Here is a 26,864-nt window from a genome sequence, read left to right on the forward strand (position 1 = left end):
GCTTGGGGGTGGATGGGGGATGCAGACCCTCCCTGGTAACCAGAGAAGAGCAAACTCCAACCGCAGGGAGGTGATGCCACTTGTGGGCCCTCAGATTGGAGAGGAGCGAAATGAGTGACGGGGCCTCGCGCACAGCTGGGTGGAGGGGGAGATCACGCGTGCGGAGGTGGAGGGGAGGGTCCCGTTGAACTCCCCGCCGGCTCGGGGGAGGGGGGTCGGAGGGCGAGCTCGGCGGTGACGCGAGGCCCTCACGTGACCGGGAGCTGCAGAGCGACGCAGCCTTCGGTGCAGTCGTCACTCCTGTCTGGGTACCAGCTCCCCCAGGCCCTGCGCGCGGCGGGCTGGCATCGGGCCCAGGGAAAGCGGAGCAGGTAAGGCCCCCGGGGCCCGCGCGCCGAGGCCAGAACGGCAGGGGATTGCGACCCCGGGAGCGGGTCCGGGGGTGGGGGACCAAGCGGGCTCAAGTTCCTGGAGCCTTCGCTCTCATTCTCCCGAGCCCTCCTCCTCCTTGCCTACGTACGTCTGTGCGGGGGAACCGTGGCCTTTGACAGGGCGGATGGTGGGGGGAGTGTCTCAAGAGGGAAATGCAGAGATTGAGATACCCCATCCTTTCTGACTCTAATCACTGACCACACACGTCCGCTCCTCTTCCTGCTCGCTTCCGTGGAAGGGACACGCCACGGTGGCGTTTGCAGAAAAAATGGTGGGCCTTAGTGACTGGACGGTGGGGTTGGTGCGGGTGGCGTCTGTCTCTCAATGTGGGGAGGGACGTTTGATAACTGGGTTCCTGAATCCAGAAAAGCGAGTTTGCGGATCTGTGTCCTGGTGTGCTGGTCCAAACACTCAGCGCCTTTACTCTCTTCTGTCTGACGGACAGTAGTTCGGTGTGGCACTGTTTGTGGAGAGGCGAGGGAAGGAGAGGAGAAAACCGCGCAGGATCTGCGGAGGTTAGTGTGGGCACGGGCACTCTCTGTGAACCGCTGAAGTTCTGTGTGAATTCTCTATGACAGGAACTTAGGCGCCGCTATCTGGTTGGGATATGTGGTGGGGCTGCCTAGGGGACTTTCTCTAAACTGTGTTCCCAAGCTTAGGATTTTTAACTTTAATTGTATATTGAAGACCAGTAAAGATAGAAATTTTTCAATGGATTCTTTTATTTGCACTTCAGATAATATTGGGAAAATACAAATTGGTGTATCAAAGAATTCCTTTTTTTTTTTTTTCCTGGAGCTAAGCTTTGCAGGGGTGGGGTGGTGATTTTGCAGAAGCAAAAGCCTTCCCTCTCACACCTTGTCTTTTCTGCTGGTGACTCCTAGAGATGGGTTTAAAGGGAAGTAGATGGCAGTAGGCTGTGATTCTAGAACATGGGATCTGGGGGCCTCCATCTTGCCTGAGGTTTTCCAGTTTTCCGTGCTTCCTCACCTGTCTGTACATCTTGGTGAAGGAAATGATGGACTTTGGGGAGAAGCCCTAGAGTCCTACGGGTGGTTTGAAAATAATTTGCATCTGTTCCTCCGCTTTTCCCTGCCTCCCTTTCCCACCCTGCCCATTTCAGTGATGGAGAAGCCCTAGGTTTTCCTTGCCAGAGAATGGGTCTCTAAATCCAGTAAGGCAGGTTCTGGGACTCACATTTTAGGTGCTGGGATGTCACAAACACTCAACATTCACCTTCTGCCTTTTCTCTGTTTGTTCTTAGGTCTTCCCATAGGCTGACAGTAGGGCTGTTTACCACTGAAAGCAAGGGAAAGTGGGAAACTGGCCTGAAACTGTGGAGGTTGGTGTGAAGCTGGGTAGTGCCTGGGGATAACAAGAGAGGGTGGGCACATAAGGTGGCTGAGAATTGAGAGGGTCTCAGTGGAGGGTATTTCCGCCTCTCCTACTAGATTTCCACAGTGTTGCCTCACCTCCCCCTCTCCAACTGATTTCAGTGCAGGAAATAGGAGGAATATTGGGAGGCTGGAGTGTGACTGAGAGAAGACTTGAGAGAAGGGACCATGAGATGGGACATGTTAGCAAACTGGACATGGGCTCAGGGGTCAGGGAACAGGATGCCTGTCTGTTCTGTAAAGGGCTCAGTCTCTATGACCTGTTTGTTTACTTGTCCATAGGTCTGTTGGCAGGCCTGCTGAAAGACTTGAGACCACTGGAAGGAAAGAAACAAGGAGGAAAGTATCCCTGATCAGTACAGACTGGTAAGAGGATGGGGACTGCCTGGGCAGATGTCTTGGGTGGGTTGGTGGAGATCAGTGTCCATCTAGTAGGGCTAGTGTCCAGACTGGAGGATCCTCAGCCTTTCCCTTCTCCAGCCACCTTTCCCACCATCCTTGTCACTTACCCTAGACCTTCACTTTTATTTTGGTAGAGGGAGTGGGGTAAACTGAAGGGGATAGAGAGATAGTTCGCTAATGATTTATCTGTCACACCAAGAACAAAACCTCCACTCCGGTCTGTCCCTCCATCTGTCTGTCTGTCTCTAGGTCCACAGAGCTCATGAGTTTATAGATCTACTTTAGGGTATATCTCCGATCAAGAGAAGGAAAGAGGCGGAAACTGCCTTGATCACTACAGGTTGGTATGAGGGTGGGGACCTGTGGGAGTGGTGACTAGAGTAGGTCCAGTAAAAATCAAGATCTGAGGGCTTCTCACTCTCTACCATTCATAGTCAGCACTACCATCATCCTTCCCACTGTTCATTTGGTGTAAGGAAACATGTATGGGAGTACCTTGGGGAAAATTGTTAGGGGAAGATGGGGAGGAGATAAAATAAGAGGGATGGAGAGACAACTTGCTGATCATCCTCTTCTCTCACCAAGACATCATTTCTACACTTTCCTGTCTTTCTGTGTATCTATCTGTATGATGCACAGAATTAGAAGAGAAATTTTAGTCCATTTCCTTCCTCCACTTCCAGGTCCACCTCCAGTGGCAGCTGTAGTGGCCTTTGAGTGGCTGAAGACCAGCGCCCTCACAGGCCTACACCCAGACCTACTACCCTCTTTTCCCAGCCTGATTGAGCCCCTCTGTACCTTGTTCGTGCCTTCAGCAGGGGTGATTACATGGGTCGTGTGGAGGTGGGCTGGGTGACTGCAGGACTGATGATCTGGGTTGGTACCTGCTACTACATTTATAGATTAACCAAGGGAAGAGCCCAGAGTGTGAGGAGACTCGCCAGAAATGGGTCCAGAGTCAAGATGGAGACTGTGGTTGGGATACAGAACCAGACCTTGGCCATGAATGAAGCCATGGCTGGGACAGAGATTGAGACTAGACCCAAGGCCAAGACTGGAGCGGAAACTGGAGCAGGAAGTGGGGCTGGGGCTGAAGTAGAGACTAAGGCCACTGCTAGAGCCAGAACCAGAGCCAATTCTCAAGTCAAGGCAACGCCTGGGGCAGAGACAAAGACCCAATCTGAGGCCAAAAGAGTGGCTGGAACAGTGGTCATGATAGAGGCCGTGACTCTGACTGAGGCCAAAACCAGTGAAGTGGCCATGAAAGAGGCAGTGACCCAAACTGACTCTGAGACTGGGAGAGTAGTCAGGAGAGAGGCAGTGACCCAGACCAAGGCTAAAGCTTGGTCACTTGTTGCTAAGGCAGAGGACAAGAAAGAAGCAAAGACCCAGACCAAAGCAGAAAGTCATATGTTGGCTGAAAAAGAGACAGAGATGAACAGAGTGATGGTGATACAAAATGAGGCCTTGGCAGTAACCAGGGAAGTGGCCAAGATGAGTGCCATAAACAAGAGTGGAATTGTGGATGAGACAAAGGCAAGAGCTGTGGAAGAGACTGTGAGTGTGGCCAAAACCCAGTCTGAGGCCAGGCCTGGTACCAGAGTTGATGCTAAGGGAAATTTTAATACCACATCCAAGGCAGAAGCTGGAGCAGACATGGGGTCCTGTGCACTGTTTCAGGCTGTGGCCAAGATCCAGGTTGATGACGGGCCTGGTACTGAGGTTGAGGCAAAGGGGAATTGGAAAACTGTGTCTCAGGCAGGGTCTGTGGTAGTCATGAGGGCTTCTGTTCAGCCTCAGATTGTAGCCAACGCCCAGACCGAAGTCATGCCTGGAGCAACAGTTGATGCTGGGGGTAATGTCAATGCCATATGTAAGGCAGGGGTGGGGGCAGATATGAGTGATTCTACACAATCTCAGACTGTGACCAAAAAACAGCTTGAGGCAATGTCCGGTGCCAGGGTTGATGACAGGAGAAATACCAATGTCACATCTAGGGTGATGACTGGAGCTGACATGAAGTCTGCTGCTCAGCCTCAAGCTGTAACCAGTGCTCAGGCTGATGTTATGCCTGATGTCAGGATTGAGGGTAGAGGCAATCCCAGTGCCACATCTAAGGTGGAGGCTGGAACAGATGTTGAATCCTATACACAGCCTCAACCTATGGCCAATGTCCAGACTGATGCCTTGCCTGATGACAGGATGAAGGCTCAGGGCAATGCCAACACCAAGTCTACAGAAGGGGCTGAGACAGACACAAAGGCACAGTCTCAGATTTCCACCAAGAGCCAGGTTGAGGCCTTACCTAGCACTAGAGGTAAATCTAGGGGCAAAGCCAAAGGCAAGAGTAAAACAGGGGTCGGAACAGACATGAAAAACTGTGCGCAGCCTCCAGCTGGGGCCAAGACCCAAGTTGATGTTTTGCCTGATTCCAGGGTTGACGGCAGGGGTGATACTAATGCCAATTCTAAGGCAGAGGCTAAGGTAGAACTGTGGGCCTGTGGTCTGCCTCAGGATATGGCCAATTCCCTGGGTGACACCTTGCCTGGTGCCAAGAATAAGGTCCAGAACAATCCCAATGCTATATCTAAGTCAGGGTCTGGGCCACATACAAAGAGCTCTAACCAGCCTCAGGCTATGGCCAATACCCAGGGTGAAGCCTTGCTTGGTGTCAAGAATAAGGCCCGAGGCAATCCCAATGCTGTGTCTAAAGCAGGAACTGAGCCAGGCACAAAAGTCTCTGCCCAGCCTCAAACAGATACAACGGGTTCTACTCAGCCCCAGGCTGTGGCCGGTGCCCAGGATGAGGCCTTGTGTGGTACTAAGAATAAGGTCCGGGGCAATCCCAATGCTGTGTCTAAAGCAGGGACTGGGCCAGATACAAAGAACTCTGCCCAGCTCCAGGCTGTGGCCAGTTCCCAGGGTGAGACTTTGCCTGGAGTCAAGAATAAAGTCCGGGGCAATCCCAATGCTCTGTCTAAGACCGAGACTGGAGCAGATACAAAGAGCTCTGCCCAGCCTCAAACAGATACAACGGGCTCTGCTCAGCCCCAGGCTGTGGCCAATTCCTGGGGTGAAGCTTCACCTGCTACTAAGAATAAGGTCCGGGACAATTCCAATGCTGTGTCTAAGGCAAGGTCTGGGCCAGATACAATGTTTTCTGCCCAGCCTCAAACAGATACAGCAAACACTGCTCAGCCCCAAGCAGTGGCCAGTTCTTGGGGTGAAGGCTTGCCTGGTGTCAAGAATAAAGTCCGAGGCAATTCCAATGCTGTGTCTAAGACTGAGACTGGAGCAGACACAAAGGGATCTGCACAGCCTCAAACAGATACAGCAGGTTCTGCTCAGCCCCAGGCTGTGGCCAGTTCCCAGGGTGAAGCCATGTGTGGTACCAAGAATAAGATCCGGGGCAATCCCAATGCTGTGTCTAAGGCAAGGACTGGGCCAGATACAAAGGGTTCTGCCCAGTTGCAGGCTGTGGCCGGTTCCCAGGGTGAAGCCTTGTGTGGTACCAAGAATAAGGTCCGGTGCAATCCCAATGCTGTGTCTAAGGCAGGGGCTGGGCCAGATACAGCAGATTCTGCCCAGCCCCAGGCTGTGGCCATTTCCCAAAGTGAGGTCTTGCTTGGTGCTAGGAGTAAGGTCAGGGGCAATCCCAATGCTGTGTCTAAAGCAGGGACTGGACCAAATACAACAGGCTCTGCTGCACCCCAGGCTGTGACCAATTCCCAGGGTGAGGCCTCACTTGGTGCCAGGAGTAAGGTCAGGGGCAATTCCATTGCTAAGTCAAAGGTAGAGGCTGGAGCATGTATGATGGGCTCTGGGCAGCATCAATCTGTGTCCCATTCCCAGAGTAAGACCTTGTCTGGGGCAAAGGACAAAGCTATACCTAAGTCTGAGGCAGAAGCCACAGATGTCTCTGTAAAGCCCAAGGCTAAGGCCACGCTGACTTCTAAGAGTGAGGGTGGGGCAGGTACTCAGGCCTGCAGAAAATCTCAGCCTAGGGTCCATGACTATTACTGGAATGGGATTGGTATTGAGGACTGGATTGCTTCTGAGCGATGGATCAAATTTAGGTTTCAAGCTAGGGATGGCTACTGGGAGAATAGCATGTCCTGGGCTGATGATGAGAATGAAGCCAATGTTGAGTCTTGGAATGGGGCTAGGAGTGAGAATGAGGTTGGGATTCAGTCTTGGACTGCAGCTGGGGACCAGGCCAGTGGGGGGCTGTGGGCTGGGAGTCACACCAGCGACCAGTCTTGGGCTGGGGGCCAGGCCAGTGGGGGTTACTGGGTAGAGGCTGGGGACAAGGCTGTTGGAGGGTCCTGGACTGTGGCTGAGAGCCAGGCCAGTGGGGGTTCTTGGGCTGGCACTGGGACCCAGGCTATTGCAGTGCCCTGGACTGGAGGTCAGGCCAGTGATAGTTCCTGGGCTGGAGGCCAAGCCAGTGGGTTGTCCTGGACTGGGGGAGACACCATTGGAGTATCCTGGGCTGTGGTTGAGAACCAGGCCAATGGAGCATCCTGGGCTGGGACTGAGGGACAGACTAGTGGAAGGCCCCAGGATGGGGCTGGGATTCAGCCTAATGCAGGGTCCTGGGCTGCTGCTACACCTGGGAATGTGGTTAATATTGGGTACTGGGCTGTGGCTGTGGACCAGGCTACTGGAGGGTCCTGGATTCTGACTAGTGACCTGTCTGGTGGTGCATCCTGGCTTGGGACTGGTGATCTGTCTGGTGGTGGATCCAAGCCTAGACTTGAGGATCAGACTAATGGGAATGTGTCCTGGGCTGGGGCTGGGTTGGGGCCTGAGGATCAGTCCAGTGGAAGGTCCTGGGCTAACACTGTGGACCAAGCCAGTGGAGGGTCTGGGCTGGGGGCTGTGGATCAGACCACTGGTGGGTCCTGGGTTAGGACTGGAGAACAGGGCAATGAAGGGTCTAGGGCAGGGTTTGCAGACCAGTCCTGTGTTGGGTCCTGGACTGGCACTGGAAACCAGGCCAGTGAAGGATTCTTGATTGGGGCTGTGGACCAGGCCACTGGAGGTTCCTGGACTGCGACTAGTGATCAGTCTGGTGGTGGGTCCAAGCCTAGATTTGAGGACCAGGTTAGTGAAGAAGGGTCTTTGGCTGGGGCTGGTGGCCAGGCTGGTGGAGAGTCTAGGTCAGGACCTGAGGACCAGTCCAGTGGAGGGTCCTGGGCTGACTCTGGGGACCAAGCCAGTGGAGGGTTCTTGGTTGGGGCTGTGGAACAGACCAGTGAAGGGTCCTGGGCTGTACCTGGGCATCAGGCTGGTGGTGAGGCAAAGCCTAGATTTGAGGATCAGGCCAAATCTGGGAGAGTGTCTTGGGCTGACAATGGGAGCCAGGCTAGTGCAGGGCCCAGGGACCAGTCTGTTGGAGATTCCTGGGCTGCCATTGGAGACCAGGCCAGTGGAGGATCTAGGCCAGTGCCCGAGAATCAGTCCACTGGATGGTACTATGTTTGCAGTGGGAGTCAGGTCAATGCAGGAGGGTGCTGGAGTGGGGCTGGTGGCCAGGCCATTGCAGGGCCTGGGCTTGGGCACATGAACCAGTCAAGTGGAGGGTCCTGGGCTGGCACTGGGAGCCAGGTCAGTGGAGGGTCTTGGGCTGGGGTTGGGGATCAGGCTGGTAGCTGTCCCAAACCTGGATTTGAGGATCAGGCTAGTGGAGGAGGGTTCTGGTCTGGTGCTGAGCACCAGGCCATTGGAGGGTCTAGTCCAGGGCCTGCAGGCCAGTCCAGTGGTGGGTCCTGGGCTGGCACTGGGAGTCCGGCCAGTGGAGGGTCTTGGGCTGGGGCTGGGGATCAGCCTGGTAGCTGTTCCAAACCTGGATTTGAGGATCATGCCAGTGGAGGAGGCTCATGGGTTGGCACTGGGGATCAGGCTGGTGGAAAATCCTGGGCTGGGTCTAGGACTGGAAATGAGGCCAGTGGAGGGTCTAGCCTGGGGCCTGAGGAGCAGGCAAGTGGAGGGTCTTGGGCTAGGGCTGGAGACCAGCCCAGTGGAAGGTCTCAGGTGAGTGCCAAGACAGAGGCCAATGAAGGATCCTGGTTTGGGGCTGGGAGTGAGGCTAGTACAGGGTCCTGGTTCTGGAGGGGGGAAGAGGCTGCTATTGTGTCTAGTCCTGGAGGTAAAAATGAGGCCAGTAATGAATCCAGATCAGGGGTTGGAGAAGAGGCTATCATTAGTTCCAGATTTGGGGCTGAGGAGAAGGCCATTGTTGGGTCCTGGATCGGATCTGATGAGGCCGCCTGTATGGATTCCTGTGTGGGGGCTGAGGCTGGGGTTGGGGTTGAGGCCAGGCAGGAGTCTTGGCTCTGGGATAGAGATGCAGCCACTACAGGGTCTAGGCTTGGGGCTGGGGAAGAGGCTGGCATGGGGTCCTGGACTTTGGCTGAGGACGTAGATGAGGATGAGCTAAGTAGAACTTCCAGCCCTGATATTGAGGAGATCAGTTTAAGGTCCTTATTTTGGGCTGAGAGTGAGAACAGTAATAAATCCAGATCCAAGCGTGAGAAAGTTGTTAATTTTGAGTGTGGGGCTGGAGATAAGTCGAGCACCAAGGATAAGCTTCAGACTGCTGATGGAGTTGATGTAAAGTCTGGGTTCTCAGATGGTAATAAAAATAGAAGTGAGGACAAATCTGCACCCAAGACTAAAGGCAAAAAGTCAGCTGAGTCAAGAGTCACATCCGTGGTCCCTGGGGCAGGAATGGGGTCATGGGCGGGAGCCATGATCTGGACAGAAATGAAATTTCCATACCAAAATGAGTCCTCCTTCCCACCTGCAGATGAGCTCAGAAAGCAGATCAGGTCTGGGGAAAAAACTCAGGCCTGGGCCTGCCGCTGTAAACGTGAAACTAATATGGATCCTCAAGAGCTTGAAAAACTCATCTGCATGATTGAGATGACTGAAGATCCTTCTATTCATGAAATAGCCAATAATGCTCTCTATAACAGTCCTGATTGCCCACTTTCCCATGAAGTCATTCGTAATGCAGGTAGAATCTCAATTATTGAAAGCTTGCTCAATAATCCCTACCCCAGTGTTAGGCAGAAAGCTTTAAATGCACTGAATAACATCTCAGTGGCTGCTGAAAATCATAGGAAGGTTAAAACATACTTAAATCAAGTATGTGAAGACACCGTCACCTATCCCTTGAATTCAAATGTGCAGCTGGCTGGACTAAGATTGATAAAGCACCTGACTATTATTAGTGAATATCAGCATATGGTTACAAACTATATTTCAGAATTTCTTCGTTTGTTAACTGTGGGAAGTGGAGAAACTAAAGACCATATTTTGGGAATGCTTTTAAATTTCTCTAAAAATCCATCTATGACAAAAGACTTGCTCATTGCCAATGCACCAACATCATTGATTAATATCTTTAGCAAGAAAGAAACAAAAGAGAATATTCTTAATGCTCTTTCACTATTTGAAAATATAAATTACCATTTTAAAAGAAGAGCAAAAGTATTTACCCAGGACAAGTTCAGTAAAAATTCTCTCTATTTCGTATTCCAACGACCTAAAGCGTGTGCTAAGAAACTTCGAGTCTTAGCAGCAGAATACAATGACCCTGAGGTGAAAGAAAGAGTTGAGCTATTATTAAGTAAACTCTGATTAGTTGTAATTTTCCAAACAAATTTGAGTAATATTTTGATTTTGCAGCCTGGAAGTAATGCACACTGTAAATTGCATTATAACTTCTAAACTGATGTTGCTTATGATGGCCTATAGCTGGGCCATTTTATGAACACCAAATGAATTCAAACTTGTACTAAAAATACATGTGTTGATTCTTTCCTTGTCTGGATTGAGATATTTTTGGTATGCTTCATGAGCAGAAACTGAACTGATTCTTCATAAGTAAGGTAATCTTTGGTCCTTTGTGTGGACTTATGTTTATACATTTGAGACTTTATTTTTATGTCATCAATAAAGTTGTGTGTTTTAAGCAGAAAAAAGACATGTCTTTGTCTATAAATTTATGATCTATTTGGAAAGGCAAGATGTGTGTACACAAAAGGATACTGACAAAACCTGAGAGCCTCTGATCATTGCCAGCTGTTTCCTATTAGTTCTTAGAAGCAGCAGGAACTTCTGCAGGCAACAGCGTTCAGGGAAAATTTTACAGAGGAGGGGACACTTAAGTAAGTTGGGCATGAAGGATAGGGTAAATACAGGGCAGGAGGGTACTGGAGGAAGGAGGAATGATGGGAAGAAAGGCATGGAGGTGGGACTCCTACCCCAGAGAGAGGAGGCTGGCCTGCCTAGTAGTGTCCTGAGAGGAAGTGATGGGAAATGCAGTCCAGCAGTTGGGTTGAGTCCGATTCACGGAAGATCTTCAGTTTATAAACTGAGGTGTCTGTGTATTACTCCACCCACCCCTGAGAGACACCAAAGCCTTTTGTGACCAGAGGAATAACAGAATGAAAGGAAAATGATGTGGCTGACTTGTGTGCAGAATGGGTCAGAGTTGGGGTGGGGACTGGAGTGGCCCCTGGAGAGTGGAACACCAGTTAGGAAGTTACCGCCACAGTTCAGGCATAGATGCTAAGGGCGTGAAGTTTCACTGCTGGCCATGGGAGTGGTAAGGGGAGGAAGGAAGTGAGAGACGCTTTGACCAAAGAAGTGCTGGAACCTATCCTGGGGACATACAGAGAGGGACAGTTTTACTTTAGGATCCTGAGGACATTTGATAGGAAAACATCCTCTTTCTTGTCCAGCTCTGGTATGTATGTGAGTGAATACATTAGTTATTATTTTGAAATAATAGGAAAACGTAATAGAAGAAAGAATAAATTTTCACGCTTCTATCATATTTCTTTTATAAAGTTGGTTGGGGCAGGGCCTTTGTGGAGTGCTCTTTGACCCAGTAATTCCACATTGTAGAAATGTGTCCTTAGGAGATATAATTGGCTTGTACAAGGCTGTGCATCTTTGCACTGTTTTGAAGAGTGAAAAATCGTAAATGACCCGCGTGCCTTGAAATAGGCACTTGGCTAAGAAATTAAGGTATGTCTACAGATTAAAGATTATTCGCCTCTTGAAAATGTTGATGGGCAACTGCACTTATTTGCATGGAAAAAATTCAGCATATAATCTTAAATGGGGAAAATAGGCTGCAAAAGCACATGTTATACTTTTTATGAAGAAAATATATATATTTAAATGATCTCTATATATGAACTTTGATGTGTATACTCTGAGAATGTGAATAATTCTCTGTGGATGTTAGATTAATGGGTAATTTTATCTGTTTTTTTGCTCAGCTATATTTTCTGATATTTATATAATAAACCAGGGATTTCTGCATAATTTGCCAAAAGGAAATGGATGAATTCAGGCTAAGCAGCCCTGTCAATAACATTTCAGGGGGACTAGAGCGAAAGTATAAATGGCGATTCACATATTTATGTCTGAATATTTGGAAGGCATAAGTTAAAATTTTAAAATAAATATTATTTAAATAAAACCATTAATAAAGCATAACTGTTTGAAAATTTAAGTCTTATTAATCGTTTTGACGTAAAACTTTTCTCAGTTCTAGCATTTGATGGTGACTAACTTTCCAGTGGAAAAAATGATGTCACACTTCTGAATTCTGCAATCTACTGCCCTAATCCTCCTTTAGGAATAAAGAGTTTGTTATTTCAGTTGCTAGGAGTGCTGCCAGCAGACAGCCCTCAGCTGTCAGCCCACTTCAGGTATTGACTGAGCCAGAGAGCCACCTCTCCCAAGGTCATACCTACTTCCTGAGGTACTTCACATTCAGTGACTGATCTACATGGGCTTCTTGCCCCATATGGGGCAGACTAACTTCTCCTTTTGTCCAATCCTGCTTCATTTTTTTCCTTTCCACAGGTTTTGATCCCAAGAGCATTCCCTAATAAAAGCCCTTCATGCTGAACTCTGAGTCTTCTCTCCAGGAAGCCAACCCACAACAGTTGGTACAAGAAGAGATTCAGAAAAGCATACACTGTGATGAAATTTTGGAGATGGATTCCCCTGCTGCCCAGCTGGCAATGAGGACCCCATCATTCGTGGTAGGTGGAATAGATAAGCACATGGAATAGGTGGCAGAGGAGTTGTTAGCGCTTTCACTGGTGGTGAACTGGAATAGCACTGGTGGCTTGTGGTAGACCTTTGAGAAATATGTGAGGACTATTAAATATAAGGAAGGCCAGAATATTGGGTGGCTCTTGCTAAGCTTGACTGACCTCTAGAAAAAATAATGAAAAGCTGATATTGAAATCAAGCTTCAAAGAAAGTTAAAATCCCAACCAAGACAAGTCTGCTTGATCAGTGCTCTGGTTAGCAAGAAATGTGACCCTGACACCTGGAATGGGGACATCTGGATTGATGTCCCTTATAATCTTAAATCCTCAGATTTCCCTGAACCTCTTGAGCATTCAGAATTATCCCACTCCTTCCTATTATGGGATAGTGCTTCACCTCACTTGAACATGCAGAATCCTTTCCTCTGTAAGATAATGTGTGTTTCCTGCAGAATCTGCCTCCACTTCCCATACCGACCACTGGGCCTATGTCTAGGGTTAAGTCAAAGCATAACTTCATTAGTGATGTGCTGGACCTCATAATAAAGGAAAAGGACTACCCAAAGAAGGAGCTGCAAGACCTAGCCAGCATGTTCTAGCAGGTGCTGAGGGAGTAAGCATGGGACTGAATTCTGAAGGCCTTGATCAGAGGAGCTTTAAAATATAATTGAATAAGGGAGAATTAATTGATTTGAGAGTTCTTTCCTAGATACAGGAGTTTTAAAAAAATTTAAAACTTTTTGTACAATTTTTAAAGTTGCATACCATTTACAGTTCTTACAAATTGTTGGCTATATTCCCTGTGATGTACGATACATCCTTGTAGCCTATCTTACACCCAATAGTTTGTACCTTCCATTCCCTTACCCCTAAATTGCCCCTCCTAATCCCTAGTGGTAACCACTACTTTGTTCTCTATATCTGTGAGTCTGCTTGTTTTTTGTTATAGTCACTAGTTTGTTGTATTTTTTAGATTCTACATATAAGTAATATCGTACAGTATTTGCCTTTCTCTATCTGACTTATTTCACTAAGCATAATGCCCTCCAAGTCCATCCATGTTGCTGCAAGTGGCAAAATTTTATTCTTTTTAATAACTGAGTAGTATTCCATCATATATATATATATATGTGTATATATATATATACACCACACCATGTACAGAATTTAACACCTTCAAAGTATGGAAAAAAACAATGGCCCACATAAAGTGAGGTATAAATGCCAGAAATGCCATAGCAAATTGTGGGAGAAGGGATTAAAGGCTCAGGAAAGTGAGGATGATAGAATAAATCTATTATAAGGCCACAAAACCCTTCAGAGGGCTATGTTCTGCAGGAAAATCCGAAGAGCACACCATTCACTAAAGCTATAAGGAAGGCACTGGTTAGAGGAGCACCAGCATCACTAAGAAGTTCAGTGGTGGCTTGCCTCTGCAGACCAGGGCTTAAAGTAGGAAAGAGTGTTATAGGCTAAGGATCACTGATTGAAATGGTGATGCCGCTGAAACAATAGAGACAGGATGACTGTACTTAATTCTCAAAAGTTAGGTGGATGCAAATACCACAATGCACCACAGTGTCAGAATAATAGGCAGGGAGGCCTGATCTGCAGAGAGTTGTGGAGAGGGTTAATAGAAGACAGTGCTCCTGGTGGATAGATGGTTAAGAGGTAGTTAATGGAATGTGGGTGGTCGATATTGCCTTAGGGAGAATAGGCATCCAACAATTTGTATTCAATCTATACAATAAAAAAATTCAAAGATGCTCAGGAGTCTGAGGAAAGGCACCTCAATGAGAAGTCACACTCCCTTGCTCAGCTTCTGGCCTTAAGTCAGTTTTTGATCCAGAGCACACCATTTGAAGGAGTGGGACATGCAAGAAGCAGGACCATAGAACACTAGTGTAGTAATGATTCCTCCAGTCCTTCCATTTACTAAGATAACTGTGTGCTGGGGAAAGAGGAATGTGCAAGCATCTTGAGGACTGATGACCCTGGTTGTGACTTGATACCCATACCCAGAGACCTAAAGTATCATCATGCCCCACCCTCTCCATTAGAATAGGGGCAGATGGGAGCCTGGAATTAAATGGGCTTCTGGTCTATGTTGGGTTTACAGTGACTCCACTGGGTCCACAGACCCACCCAATGGTTATTTTCCTGGTTTCTGAATGTATAATTGAAATAGATATTATGACAGTTGGTTTAAGCCCCATATTGGTTCCCTGTCATGTGGAGTCAGAGCTATTCGTAGATGAGGCCAGGTGGAAGCTTCAAAGTTGTCCTCCTCTTCCTCGGCGAAGATAATAAATGAAAACATATAGATAATATCTTGGAGGGGATGGCAGAGGTTAGTGCCATCTTTAAAGACGTAAAGCTTGCTGGGATGTGGTCTCCATCATATCTCCATTTAATCCACCAGTTTGGGCCCCTGCAAAACATAGACAGAGTATGGTAGATGACAGTAGACTACTGCAAACTCAACCAGTTAGTGACACAGTGAGTTGCCATGTCAGATACAATATCTTTGCTAGAGCAGAATGACATGACCTTAGGTACCTAGTAATCAGTTATTGATTTGGAAAAGTTTTTTTCCTATTCCTATCAGAATGGACCATCATTAAATGTTCACATTCCCATAGAATAACAATATACATTTATAGTTTTTCCTCAGGTTTCTACTAACTCTTCTGTCCTCTGTCATAATATAGTCTGACAAGAGCTGGACCATCTAAATATAATACTAGTCCACTATGTTGATGACATCATGCGAATTGGACCAAATGACTAAGAAGTAGATAGCATACTGGAGGCCTTTTTAAGACATGTACTCCTGAGGATGGGAGATAAATCCTACAAAGATCCAGGGGCTGGCTACATTAAGTGCAGTTTTTAGGGGTTGAATGATCTGGGGCATACCAGGAGATTCCCTCTAAAGTAAAAGACAAATTACTGTATTTGTCCTTCCCCACAAAGAAGGAAGCTCAATGTCTCATAGGTTTTTGGGGCGGATTCTGGAAGCAGCACATTTTTACATAGGGAATTACTGTTTTGACCCATATATTGGATGACACAAAAAGCTGCCAGCTTTGACTGGGACCTAGAGCCAAAGAAGGCCCTGTAGCAGATCTAGGCTGTGATTACAAGCAGTCCTGCCACTTGGTCCATGCAATAAATAGACCCTAAGTTATTAGAGGTATCTGTGTTTGCAGAAGATGCCATGTGGAGTTTTTGGTAAGCCTCAATGGGAAGGTCACAACTTAGTCCAGAACTTAAGTTCTGGAACAAAGCCATGCCACATGCAGTGGAGAATTACATACCTTTTAAAAACAGCTCCTGATAAGCTACTGATAGAGATGAAATGCCTGGCCATAGGACATGAAGTGAACATGCAAGTGACCAGGCAGCCAGAACTGCCCATAATGAGCCGAGTTCTGTCAGATCCACCGAGGTATAACAGTCGGCAAGCTCAGCAGCAAGATGGGAGTTTCAAGCACAGTGAGGACTGGAGGGTGTAAGCAACTGCACAATCAACTAGAACTGACCCTCCATGATACCACTGTTGCGCTAACACCTTTTACTTACCTTACAACTGTGACTTCATGGGGGAATCTTTTTTGGCAAGCTGACTGAGAAGGAAAGACCCAAGCATTATTTACAGATTGGTGGGCTTGATATGTGAGTATCAGCAAGTACAGTAACTCCAGCCTGAGAAAGCCACAGTGACCAAGAATGAGGGTCTGGGTCATACCATTAGGCAAACCACCAAGACCCTAAGAGTGATGGGGATCTATAATTGTTAGTGGAAGAGGGATATGATCATTTGCAACTTTGAGACCAGCCGCAGTGTTGGGAGCTATAGTTTGTCCTAAGTTTCCCCCAGGAAGAGAGACCCAACAGGCCCCTGGAAGAACTGATCCCAGAATTTACATAAAGTGAATCTGGGAGATACAAGGGGTGGACTGTGGTGGATGCTGCATTGCCCTGCTCAGAATTCCCTTTAGCAATAAGGGCCTTATTACTTCAATTGTTAGAAATATTGCCATCAGAAAGCCCTTAGCTGCCAGCCCTCTTCAGGCATTGCACCAGCTAAAAATTGTCTTGTTTAAGATCACACTCCATTCTCAGGGTCCTACATACAATACCTCATTGATGCTGTGTATAAAGGCCTGGCCCTCTTGCCCCTACTTCAGATAGCTTTGATGTTTCACTCTATCTTCAGAATTCCCTACAGGGTATGTCGAGGCATTCTATTGATAGTCTTGACTGGAATTTGATTTCTCTCTTTTCACTCCTGCTTCTTTCCTCCCTTTTCTTCCATAGGTGTTTATCCCAGAAGCATGCCCTATTAAACCTTCTATACTCCAATCTTTGTCTCAGAATCTGTTTCCTGGGGACTTAATCTGTGACAATGCTTTATACCTCTCTCTCTCTCCAAACGTCCCAAAATCAAGAGTAATATGAATTGTTTAATATTGTGAAATGTTCTCTAGCTTCCAATGTGGCACTGGTACAAATACTGCATTAATTTTTAAAAATTTTTTGTAACCACACACTAAAAAATAAATACAAGCGAGAAAATGTACACTACTGGGAAATGAAAGTTTGTTAAGCAAAAACCTATTGCATTCATGTATCTGAGAAGAAGGCTCTGACAATTTAGCTTGTTTTTTCCCTTCCCTAAGTGGTTCACTGCTAGAATCTTCCCTGCAGTCTGAAATAATGTCTGTCTTTTATGTCAGCAGTGACACAACCCACAAATCTTTATGGCATTTGGACATAGTCACCTTTTGCTTAGAGGGGACAGGGAAACAAATGTGGAGAAGCATTTTCCTGGAGCCTAAACAGTGTTAGTCAAAATGCAGATGTTTAGGATTATAAGTTGCACTGTGCTGACAATGAGCACCAGATCCCATGTGACACAGGTACCCATGTATTCTTTAATAAGTGTGTGTGTGTGTGTTTGTGTGTGTGTGTGTGTGTGTGTGTGTGTGTGTGTGTGTGTGTGTGTGTGTGTGTGTGACATGCAGGACCTTTCAAAGAATGGGGTTTAGGGGGCCCTTGTGCCCAGTTCTAGGGGCAGCACTGAGTTTAGGATAGCAGTACATAACATTTCCATGTGGAAAGTGGTCTTATAGCTAATTCTCGGTCTGACTGTGGTCCCAGGTCCCCAGATTCTTACTCTAGTGTTGTTACAGCATACTCATGGCCCAGGGGTTGGTTTAAGGGTTTGGGTACAGTGGCCTTGCTGGGTCATGCACATATGAAGTATAATTTAACATCACTTTTTGAAGATAAAAATACAGTCCTTCTTCTTGGGGAAAAAGGCCCATTTCTGGGAAACACATGAACTACTTGGCCCTGAAGGGAGTGTGGTGTGGGAGAAAGAGTACAATCTGGAGTAGGGAATGGAGGAAAGTATTAACATTTCTTTTCCCTTTCTGTTTTTCATACATGAAGGAGCAGAATTGGGAGAGGAAGGGGATGAATCTGATTTAAACTCTTTGAATTTGAGATCCTTCTGGGACTTTCCAGTGGAGATGCTCTGTGTTCATTTGAAAAGTATGGATATAGAACACCGAAGAAAGGTCTGACTAAAGATATGTATTATAGATGATAACTGAAGCCAGGAAGTGAATCAGGTAGCCCCAGCGAGGGATACAGATTGAAAAACTGAAAACAGAATGCTGAGAAAACTCAATATGCGTGAGAGTTTGGCAAGGAGGAATGCAGAACTGAAACCAAGGGTACAGTCTTTCATCTATGTTACAATGCATATCGCTATATGTTCTTTTTTTCCCTTAAAAATCGTGGTAAAGTACACAAAACATTTACCATCTTCACCATTTTAAAGTACACAGTTCAATGACATTAAGTAATACACCTTTTTTGCATAGCCATCACCACTATCCATCTCTAGAATTCTTTCCATCTTCCCAAACTGAAATTCTGTACCCATTAAGCAATAACTCTCCATTATTTCCTCCTCCTGGCAACCACCATTCTACTTTCTGTCTCTATGAATTTGACCTCTTGAGGTACCTCATTTAAGTGGAACCATACAGCATTTGTCCTTTTATGACTGGCTTATTTCACTTACCATAATGTCCTTGTATTAATCTGCTTGGGCAGCTAGAACAAAATACTACAGACTGGGTGGCTTAAAAAACAGAAATTTATTTTCTGACAGTTCTGGAGCCTGGGAAGTCCAAGATTAGGTGCTGGTAAATTTAGTTTCTGTGAGTTTTCCTCCTAGCTTGTAGACAGCTGTCTTCTCACTATGACCTCACATGGCCTTTTCTTGGTGCATTTATGTGGAGAGAGGGAGTAAGTTTTCTGATTTCTCTTCTTATAAAGACACTAATCTTATAGGATCAGGGATAAGGATCCACCCTTAAAGACTCATTTAGTCTTAATTACTTCCTTAGAGGACCCATCTCCAAATACAACCATACAGGGGGTAAGGCCTTCAAGATATGAATGTTGGGGGGACACGTACATTCAGTCCATAATAGACCCCAAGTTATATGTACAGAATTGGAATCCTAGTCTATGTTCAGTTTCAGAACCTGGTTTTTAAAAATATAATTTTTGTAGTTATAGAATACCATAAGGCTTATAACAGCAACGACAAAAATCCACCAGAACTTTGCTTCATCCTTCCCCACCCCAGATTTCTGCTCCTCAGAGACAATCACTTTCAAATCTTTTAACTATTTCTTCTGGTATCACCTCCATATTTCTAAATAATCTGTGTATACTTTTATTTCTTGACTCTTAATTTTTACACATCAGTTATGACTTTCTACAGTGGAAGCATTCAGTTACCTTAAATTGCCCATCCCATATACAACCACACTTCTCCCACAGTCTCCCAATATATTGTTGTTATATCACTATATTGTATTAAATAAATATTCTATGTTTATATTATGGCTATGTAAATATTATTCACAGCTGAGCTGTGAGAAAGAGTAGTTGAGAACATAGACTCTGCCACTAGACAGCTTGGCTTCAAATCTTGGTTTTGTCACTTAATAACTATGTGATGTTGGGCAGATCTCTTCACTTCTTTCTGCTTCACTTTTCCCATTTTAGAATGAGAATGAAAATAACACCTATTTTATTGTATTGCTGTGATGATTAAAAGATTAAGCACTCACAGTAGTATGTGGCACTTATTATGTATTGTTTTTATGCCTTGTATACATTTTTGTTTTTCCTTCAATTCTGTTTTTGCTTTATGTATTTTGGAGCTTTAGAATTAGGTGCAAATCTGTTTATAATTGTTATATCTTCTTGATGGATTGACCCTCTCATCATTATAAATGGCCCTTCTTTGTTTCTAATAACAATGCTTGTCTTAAGGCCTAATTTTTCTGGTACTAGTACAACCATTCCAAGTCCTTTTGTTACTATTTGCATGGTATATCTTTTTCCACCTTTTTGTTTACAACCTATTTGTATCACCGATTCTGAATATCTTTTGTAGACAGTATATTTTTGTGGATCATATTTTAAAAATTGATTCTGCCCATCTCTGCCTTTAAATTGAAGTGTTTCATCCATTTATATTTAATGCAATCACTGATAAGGTAGAATTTATATCTGCCACTTTGCTATTTGTTTTCTGTTTGTCTTATGTCTTTTTTGTTCTTCTATTCCTCCATTTTGCCTTTTTTATGTTAAATAGGTATTTACTAGTGTACCATTTTCATTCCCTTGTTATTTCTTTTACTATATTTAAAAATGGTTTTTTTTTTTTAGTGGTTACCCTGGGGATTACAATTAATAACTTATAAAAATCGAGTTCAGATCAATATCAGCTTAATTTCAAATCATTGCTCCTAATATCTTCATTCCTTTCCCACTCCTTTGCATTTCTATTATTATACAAATCACATCTTTATACATTATATGTACATCAACATGGATTTATTCATATTGTTTTATGAAGTTGTCTTTTAAATCAGATAGAAAAAAAGTAGAGTTACAACAAAATACATTTATACCGTCTTTCATGTTCACCTATGTAGCTGTTATATGTATTTTAACTTTTTGTTGAGTTGGACATTTTAGATAATATGTTATAGCAACCCTGGATACTCATCCTCCACCCAATGATTGTTGTTGTTTTCTGTCATTTGTTTACTATTTGTTGAGTTGGTGGGATTAATTCTGTGGAGTCTATTGCCCCCACCCCCAAATAGTGCACACCTCTGATGTCCCAGCTCAGATTTTTTCCCCTTATTTTTATTTTTTAGCCTGTCTTCTTAGGTTTTGACCCTGGGTTAGCATAAGTTACTTATTGGTCAAAGGTTGTGCTTAAACCTGATTAGATATTTACCCTTTATCATTGGATATGTGTGTAGCTTGGAGGCTGCTCTCACATTTCAGTGAGTTTACATATTTTGCCTCTCCGCCATTCAGCCAGGGACCATTAGCTTGGAGGTTCCTTTTCTGATTGCCCCTGAAAGAGTATAGCCTTGGGCATTCACACATTCTTTCAGACTGCCAAGGATGACTGTGATTTTATTTTTAATCTTGGCTTTCTAGGATTCGTCCCTGGGTCAGAGTAAGATGTGGGTCAGCCAGTGCTTGGTTAGAGGTTGTATTTAAGCTCCTTGTTCCAGTAAGGCTTTTGCCCTATGTTTATGGGTCTGATTGTGGCTTGGGGAATTCCTTTTCAAGGGGAAAAAAACACACACAATATAAGAGCTGTGAGTTAAGTTTCATTCAGGATTTTACTGAGGAATGTATCCCAGGAAACAGTATCTCAGTACCTCTGAGGGGAGTGCTCCAAAGGGGTAGGGGAGAAGCCATTATATATATGATTTTGCCTAGGTAATATATGTAGTTAAGCATACATCTCAGTAAATGTTACTGCTAATCATGAAGAACAGAATCTCACGTAGTGATTTTAGTACTTTTTTGTGTATGGGAAGATGCAAGAATCTGGATTCATTAAAAATTTTCCCGAGATGTACCTAGCTATCAAAGGGCTGTTTTTCCAAAGCACAGGGTGCCTCATTCTGTTTTCCATCCTGAATTCCTTTCAGGGTATACTGCCGGTCAGCCACTGCACTGGCTTATGACTTAATCCTTGTAGAAACAGATGATGAACAGCATTTTTTTGTTTTACACCCTTCAAGTCTGTTTCATGCCTTTCTCTGATTCTCCTAAGTGGATTCAGCCTAGCATATGCACACGGTCTTCCTGACCCTCACAATTGTATATGATCCCAGGAGGGCTCTTATTGGTTGTCTCTTTCCCTGGTTCTCTTCAGTAAACTTGTGACTATTCTGGCATTTTTCTTGTGTTAGTGCTACCAGCCTCATCTTAATTATTCTCGAGCAAGATCTGCATTGTTTTTGACAATGCCTGTAGGCATGGAATTTTCTACTACCTTTTCCAGATTAAGTCAGTTCCTTCAGGCAGAGCCGCGGAGTTCTTCATCCTTATGTCCTGCCTTTTCTCCTGGAAAGAGCCTGGACCACTGCACCAGAGCTGAAGACAGGGACCTGCTTTTACCTGAGCGATATTCCTGCCTTGTGAGATGGTGCTAGGCAAGGGTGGCAGCTCCTGATCTTCTTGGCTTGCCCCTCCTGGGATAGAAAAAATATTTGAGGAAATAATTGTTTAAAATTTCCCAGATTTGTTGAACATCATAAATTTACAGATTGAAGAAGCTTAATTAATCCCAAGCAGGATGAATTCAAAGAAAATCATGCCTAGACACTTTTTTTTTATCAATCTGATGAAGACCAAAAGTAAAGAAAACCACCTTGAAATAGAGGAAAATAACACATCATCTGTAGGGGAACAACAATTTGAAAGATCACAGTTTTCTTATCACAAACAATGAAGGCCAAAAGACAGTGGAACAATATCTTTAAAGTGTTGAAACAAAAGATTTGCCAACCCACAATTCCATATCCAGCAAAAATATCCGTCAGGAATGGAAATGAAATAAAGATGTTCTTAGATGAAGGAACACCAAGAGAATTTTTGCCAGCAGATATGCTTTACAAGAAATGTTAAATGGCACCAAAGGGAAATGTGGAATTCAGGAATGAAGGAGAAGCAATAGAAATGGTAAATATTTGGGTAAATATAGAAGACATTCTCTTCTGTTCTTTAAACAACAACATTGTATTGGTTCCCTATTGCTGTTGTGAAATATTACCACAAACTCAATGGCTTAAAACAAGACAAATTTATTATCTTATAGTTCTAGAGGTCAGAAGTCTAAAATAGGTTGACAGAGCTGTGTTCCCTCTGGATGCTCTAGAGGAATATCTGTTTCATTGACTTTTCTAGTTTCTAGAGGCTGCTTGCCTTCCTTGGCCCATCACCTCACATCACTCTGACCTCTGATTCTATCATAGCATCTTCTTTGACTCTTCTGCCTCTCTCTTTCCTTTTGTTAGATCAGCATCAATGTTACGGAGGCTTTGCATGTGCTCAGCAATATGGACTTCCACTCATCAAGGCTGATCTTGTACTAACACTGCTGAATGCCCAACCTGACAACAAAATGAGGATGAACAATTCCAATGCAATAAGGTATTATTTCCTGGGGTACCAGTCAGCCTCATGGTGGTAGGGTTATTATATGGGACACCTTTCATTATGGTGAAAAAAGAAAATTTTCTTCATGGAAATAAATATACATTCAAGACACATTTGCTCTCTTTGCTCATAATAATTCTGCCAGTGCCACCATCCATGGACTTCCAGAATGTCTTAATTATCATCAGGGTACCCAAACAACATTGTCTGTGACCAAGGAACTCACTTAATGATAGATGAATTACAATAATGGAGTCATATCCCCAAATTCACTAGTCTTTATCACTTACTCCATCATGCAGAGACAGCTTGCCTGATAGAAAAGTGAATGGCTTACTTAAGGCTTAGTTATAAGATGAGCTGTTGCAAGTTGTCAGTGTTGTACTACAAAACTACAACAGCTAATTTCAAACCAGAGATCAATATATGGTGCTATTTCTTTCATGGTGAGAATACATAGTCTGGGAATGAAAGGGTGGAAGAAGGAGTGGTCCCTCTCAGTATTACACCAATTAGCCCAATAAAGACTTGTTTTTTCTCTCTCCACAACCTTGGGCTCAGCAGGTTTGGAGGTTTATTTTTTAAAGGAATAAATGCTTCTACCAAGGAATAAAGCCATGTTTCCATTAAATTGAAAATGAAACTGCCCCTGACAATTTTGGTCTCCTCATGCTATTGAACTGATAGGTAGAGACAGGGGTTATTGTACTGGCTAGAGTAATTGAATTCTATTATCAAGGGGAAACAGGGTTACTGCTATACAATGAGAACAAGGAGAAGGATGCTCGGAGACCAAGGATAGTCACTGAGACACCTCAATACTCATGGTCAATGGGAAAGTGCAGAAATCCCATAAAGACAGTATTGAGTTAGGATCACTACATCAGGGAAAGAACTTTGACCAGCTAAAGGGAATATGAAATGAGTGGTGGAAGAATGAAGTTATGATTATTGATTTTGGCCTCATGACCAGCTACAGAGGGAAATTGTGGTAGCTAGATGTATCTTTGTTGATAATTTATTATTTTTCTCTTCGTTTCTCTAATATATAAAAAATACTGGAGATGGTTGTAGTAAATTAGGTTTCACGTAGAGAGTATGAATTAGTATTACTCTATGACAGTACAGTGGCTGATGGGACTTTTTGTCCTTGCTTCCTTGTTGGAGATGAGAGTTTCTTCATTGAAATAAAGACAAGAATGGATGCTGAGTGGTAAGCGTACAACCAAGTATAGCCCTGTGGGGCTTTCCTGGGACAGAGCCCCCATCCCGTGTCTTCTGCCTGTTTCTTGTTTGCAGAAAACATTTAGTCTCCTAGACCTTTCTCGAGTTCCAAAGAATAAATTTAATCAGAGAAGTGAGAAAACACAGAAACAAAGGAAAATAGTCAAGCAAGACAAAATAATAATAGTTTAGCCATTAGACAAAGTCAAGGACCTTTAGCTCCTCCTAAAGGGCTATAGATAATATTCTGAGCCATATCCTTTGAGCTGTTTTGCAGATACTGAACCCCCCTTCCCCAGGTGGAAGAGGTTAACTGTATGCTGACCATATGCACATAGACCCCAGACTAGTTAGAACCAGAAGGTTGATGATATTGACTCCCAAGTACCTCACCACAAGCCAATAAGAGGAATATCCATGAGCTGATCATATACCCTACAACCATTTCCTTCACCTTGTGTTTAAAAACTTTTCCCTGGAAGCCACTGGGGAGTTTGTGGTCTTTTTAGCATTAGCCACTCATACTCCTTGCTTGGTGCCCTGCAATAATAAATGCTGCAGTTTCCTTCACCACAACCCAGTGTCAGTAGATTGGCTTTACCACATGAGGACAAGTGGACCCAAGTTTGATTTTTTGGAGATCCAGATGGGATGGAATTCCAAAGTAAGCGTCTTGCCCAGGGCACATTGGCCCCTGGCCAGTGGTGGCTCTTGGATCCTGTCCAGCAGCTGCTTGACTACCTTTGTCTCAGGGACAGTCCTGAGTGCTTGCCACTGACCAGGTGTTGCTGGCCCATGGTGCTTTCAGTTCTGTGGTGAAGGAAACAGGCTCTTATTGATCTGTTGGTCTGTTTCTGCTGATATGCCCTCTTGATCAATAAACCTTGTTCTGCAATCGGGAGGTATTTGGGAGTTGATGAGCTGGATGCAATGGGGTGAGTCTCATTGGTGTGTACAACTGAAAACGCTCTTCCTCTCTGGAATAAGCCCATTTGTTTTTTTATTTGTGTAGGGTACCCTGTTGGAGAGGGGAATAGTTGTTGTATTTTTATCTGATTTGTGAACCAGTTTGTTGTTTCTTTGGGTGCCAGTGTTTGGTTTTGGGGGTGCCATTTTTGTTTTGTCTCTCTGTTTTTAAGGGAAAGGAAACATTTTATCTATTCCTAAGGAGAGCCTTCTGGGGCACATTTTGGAAAAATTGTCTGATTATAGCAATGAACTAGGACTAAGGAAAAAATGATTTTTTTTACACTGTGTGGCCACAATATTCTTTAGACTCTGGAGAAAATTGGTTAAGATGAAACTCTTTTGAAATTCCCAAACTGGTTCTTTTTACATATGCAGTTAGAGAAAGCTAGTTTGATAAAATACGCTTTGCAGAATTTTAACCTTGAGAGAACAAAAATATTTTGCTCCACCTCCTGATCCATTTCCTGCCCTCTTTGATCCTATTCTATGCCTTAGGAGGGTGATCCTTATAGATTGTATCCCTCAGTCTCTCTTTCTGGTTGGAGTCTCTTTGGGTTTGGCCAATGAAGTGCACTGACAGAACTTTGGAGGGCATGTGAAGAGAGAGAAAAGACAAGGTATTTCTTCCTTGCTCCCTCCCTGATCTGGGCTGTGTTTTATTAACAATGACTGCCAATAAATTTATCTGTTGTCATAGGCCAAGGCTTCATCTCCTGCCAGAAGGTGCCTCCTCTATATCTTTAGCTCTCTCTAGGATCCTGTTTTTTTTTTTTTTTCAAGGCTCTTGCCTTTTTAGGAATAGGATAGCCACTTCCTGCTATTGCTAGTCTCTGGGTACCTTAGAGTCCCTTATTTGTTCTCTTAACCTGCGTACACCTCTTTGAGTAGTCCCTACATTCAAGTCTCTTGAACCAGCTGAGCTGGATTCTTTTTCCTGCTGGGACTATGTGCTGATAAAGATGTGCTGATGTAAAGCTTAGGTCTGTTGTAGTTATTTTGGTTCCACCAGATTGGCCAGCCCAACGATGAAGCTTATATGTAACAAAGGGCGTGGCAGAGAGTCTTAATCAAATTGTACTTGAAGCCAGATATCTTCTGGATACAACTTATTGAAGTAAGGATAGGTAGATACTTCTTTAATATGATTAAAAATATACAAATTTCTAACAAGAGGTCCTTCATGCTTGAGGAATAAACATGAAAGTATTCTCATAAAAATCAGGAAGAAGACAAGGATGTTAATTTTTACACAACTATTTAACATTGTTCTGTAAATACTAGTTAATACAATCATCTAAGAGAAAGAAATGTGATATTACTATTGGAAAGGAGGTAAGATTATCATTACTGCAAATGAAACAAATCTGAGAGAATCAACTAAAAACTATTTCAAACTTTAGGAACTCCATAAAAAGGCTCAATATGCAAAGCCCAATCACTTTCATATATAAAAATAATAATCTGAAAGTATAAGGTAAAGAGTCAATTTCTAATAATCATGAGAAAAGGTAAGTGACTTACAAATAAACTTTAAAAATATGCAAGATATATTGATTCATTCAACAAGTATTTATCGATAACCTACAGTGTGCCAAGCAATGTTTTAGGAGTTATATATTTTAACTTAGAAATTCTGCTGGAAAAATAAATGAAGACAAATAACTAGAAAAACTGGTTTCTTGGGTAGAAAAAATATTCTTTTTTCCCCAGCTTTATTGAGATATAGCTGGCATATAATATTGTGTAAGTTTAGGGTGTGCAATATGATATGATTGATACATCTATA

At 44.1% G+C, this 26,864-nt stretch overlaps 1 protein-coding gene across 7 annotated transcripts; it reads left to right on the plus strand.

Moving 5' to 3' along the window:
• On the plus strand, positions 1–26,858 carry ARMCX4 (armadillo repeat containing X-linked 4). 7 transcript variants are annotated; one of them, XR_004318293.1, is made up of 8 exons: positions 159–371; positions 878–947; positions 1,697–1,774; positions 2,109–2,192; positions 2,478–2,568; positions 2,912–3,048; positions 12,120–12,301; positions 16,637–16,856. XR_004318293.1 is itself a non-coding variant. In XM_032476058.1 (6 exons), the coding sequence occupies exon 6, from the start codon at positions 3,057–3,059 to the stop codon at positions 9,873–9,875; it is 6,819 nt and encodes a 2,272-aa protein (XP_032331949.1). In that variant the 5' UTR covers positions 1–371; positions 881–947; positions 1,697–1,774; positions 2,109–2,192; positions 2,478–2,568; positions 2,912–3,056; the 3' UTR covers positions 9,876–10,221. The 7 variants fall into 7 exon arrangements, 2 of the variants coding, with proteins under 2 accessions (XP_032331949.1, XP_032331948.1); XR_004318289.1 differs by lacking the exon at positions 16,637–16,856 and adding an exon at positions 17,774–19,477 and having other exon boundaries at positions 160–371; XR_004318292.1 differs by lacking the exon at positions 16,637–16,856 and adding an exon at positions 22,744–26,858 and having other exon boundaries at positions 162–371.
• Positions 26,859–26,864: the final 6 nt, after the last annotated feature.

Source organism: Camelus ferus, chromosome X (assembly GCF_009834535.1).
Source record: "Camelus ferus isolate YT-003-E chromosome X, BCGSAC_Cfer_1.0, whole genome shotgun sequence".
NCBI classification, from domain to species: Eukaryota; Metazoa; Chordata; class Mammalia; order Artiodactyla; family Camelidae; genus Camelus; species Camelus ferus.

Excerpts from the sequence above, each read along its gene's own strand:
- ARMCX4 (XM_032476058.1), top strand. The coding sequence starts at position 3,057 with ATGGGTCGTGTGGAGGTGGGCTGGGTGACTGCAGGACTGATGATCTGG.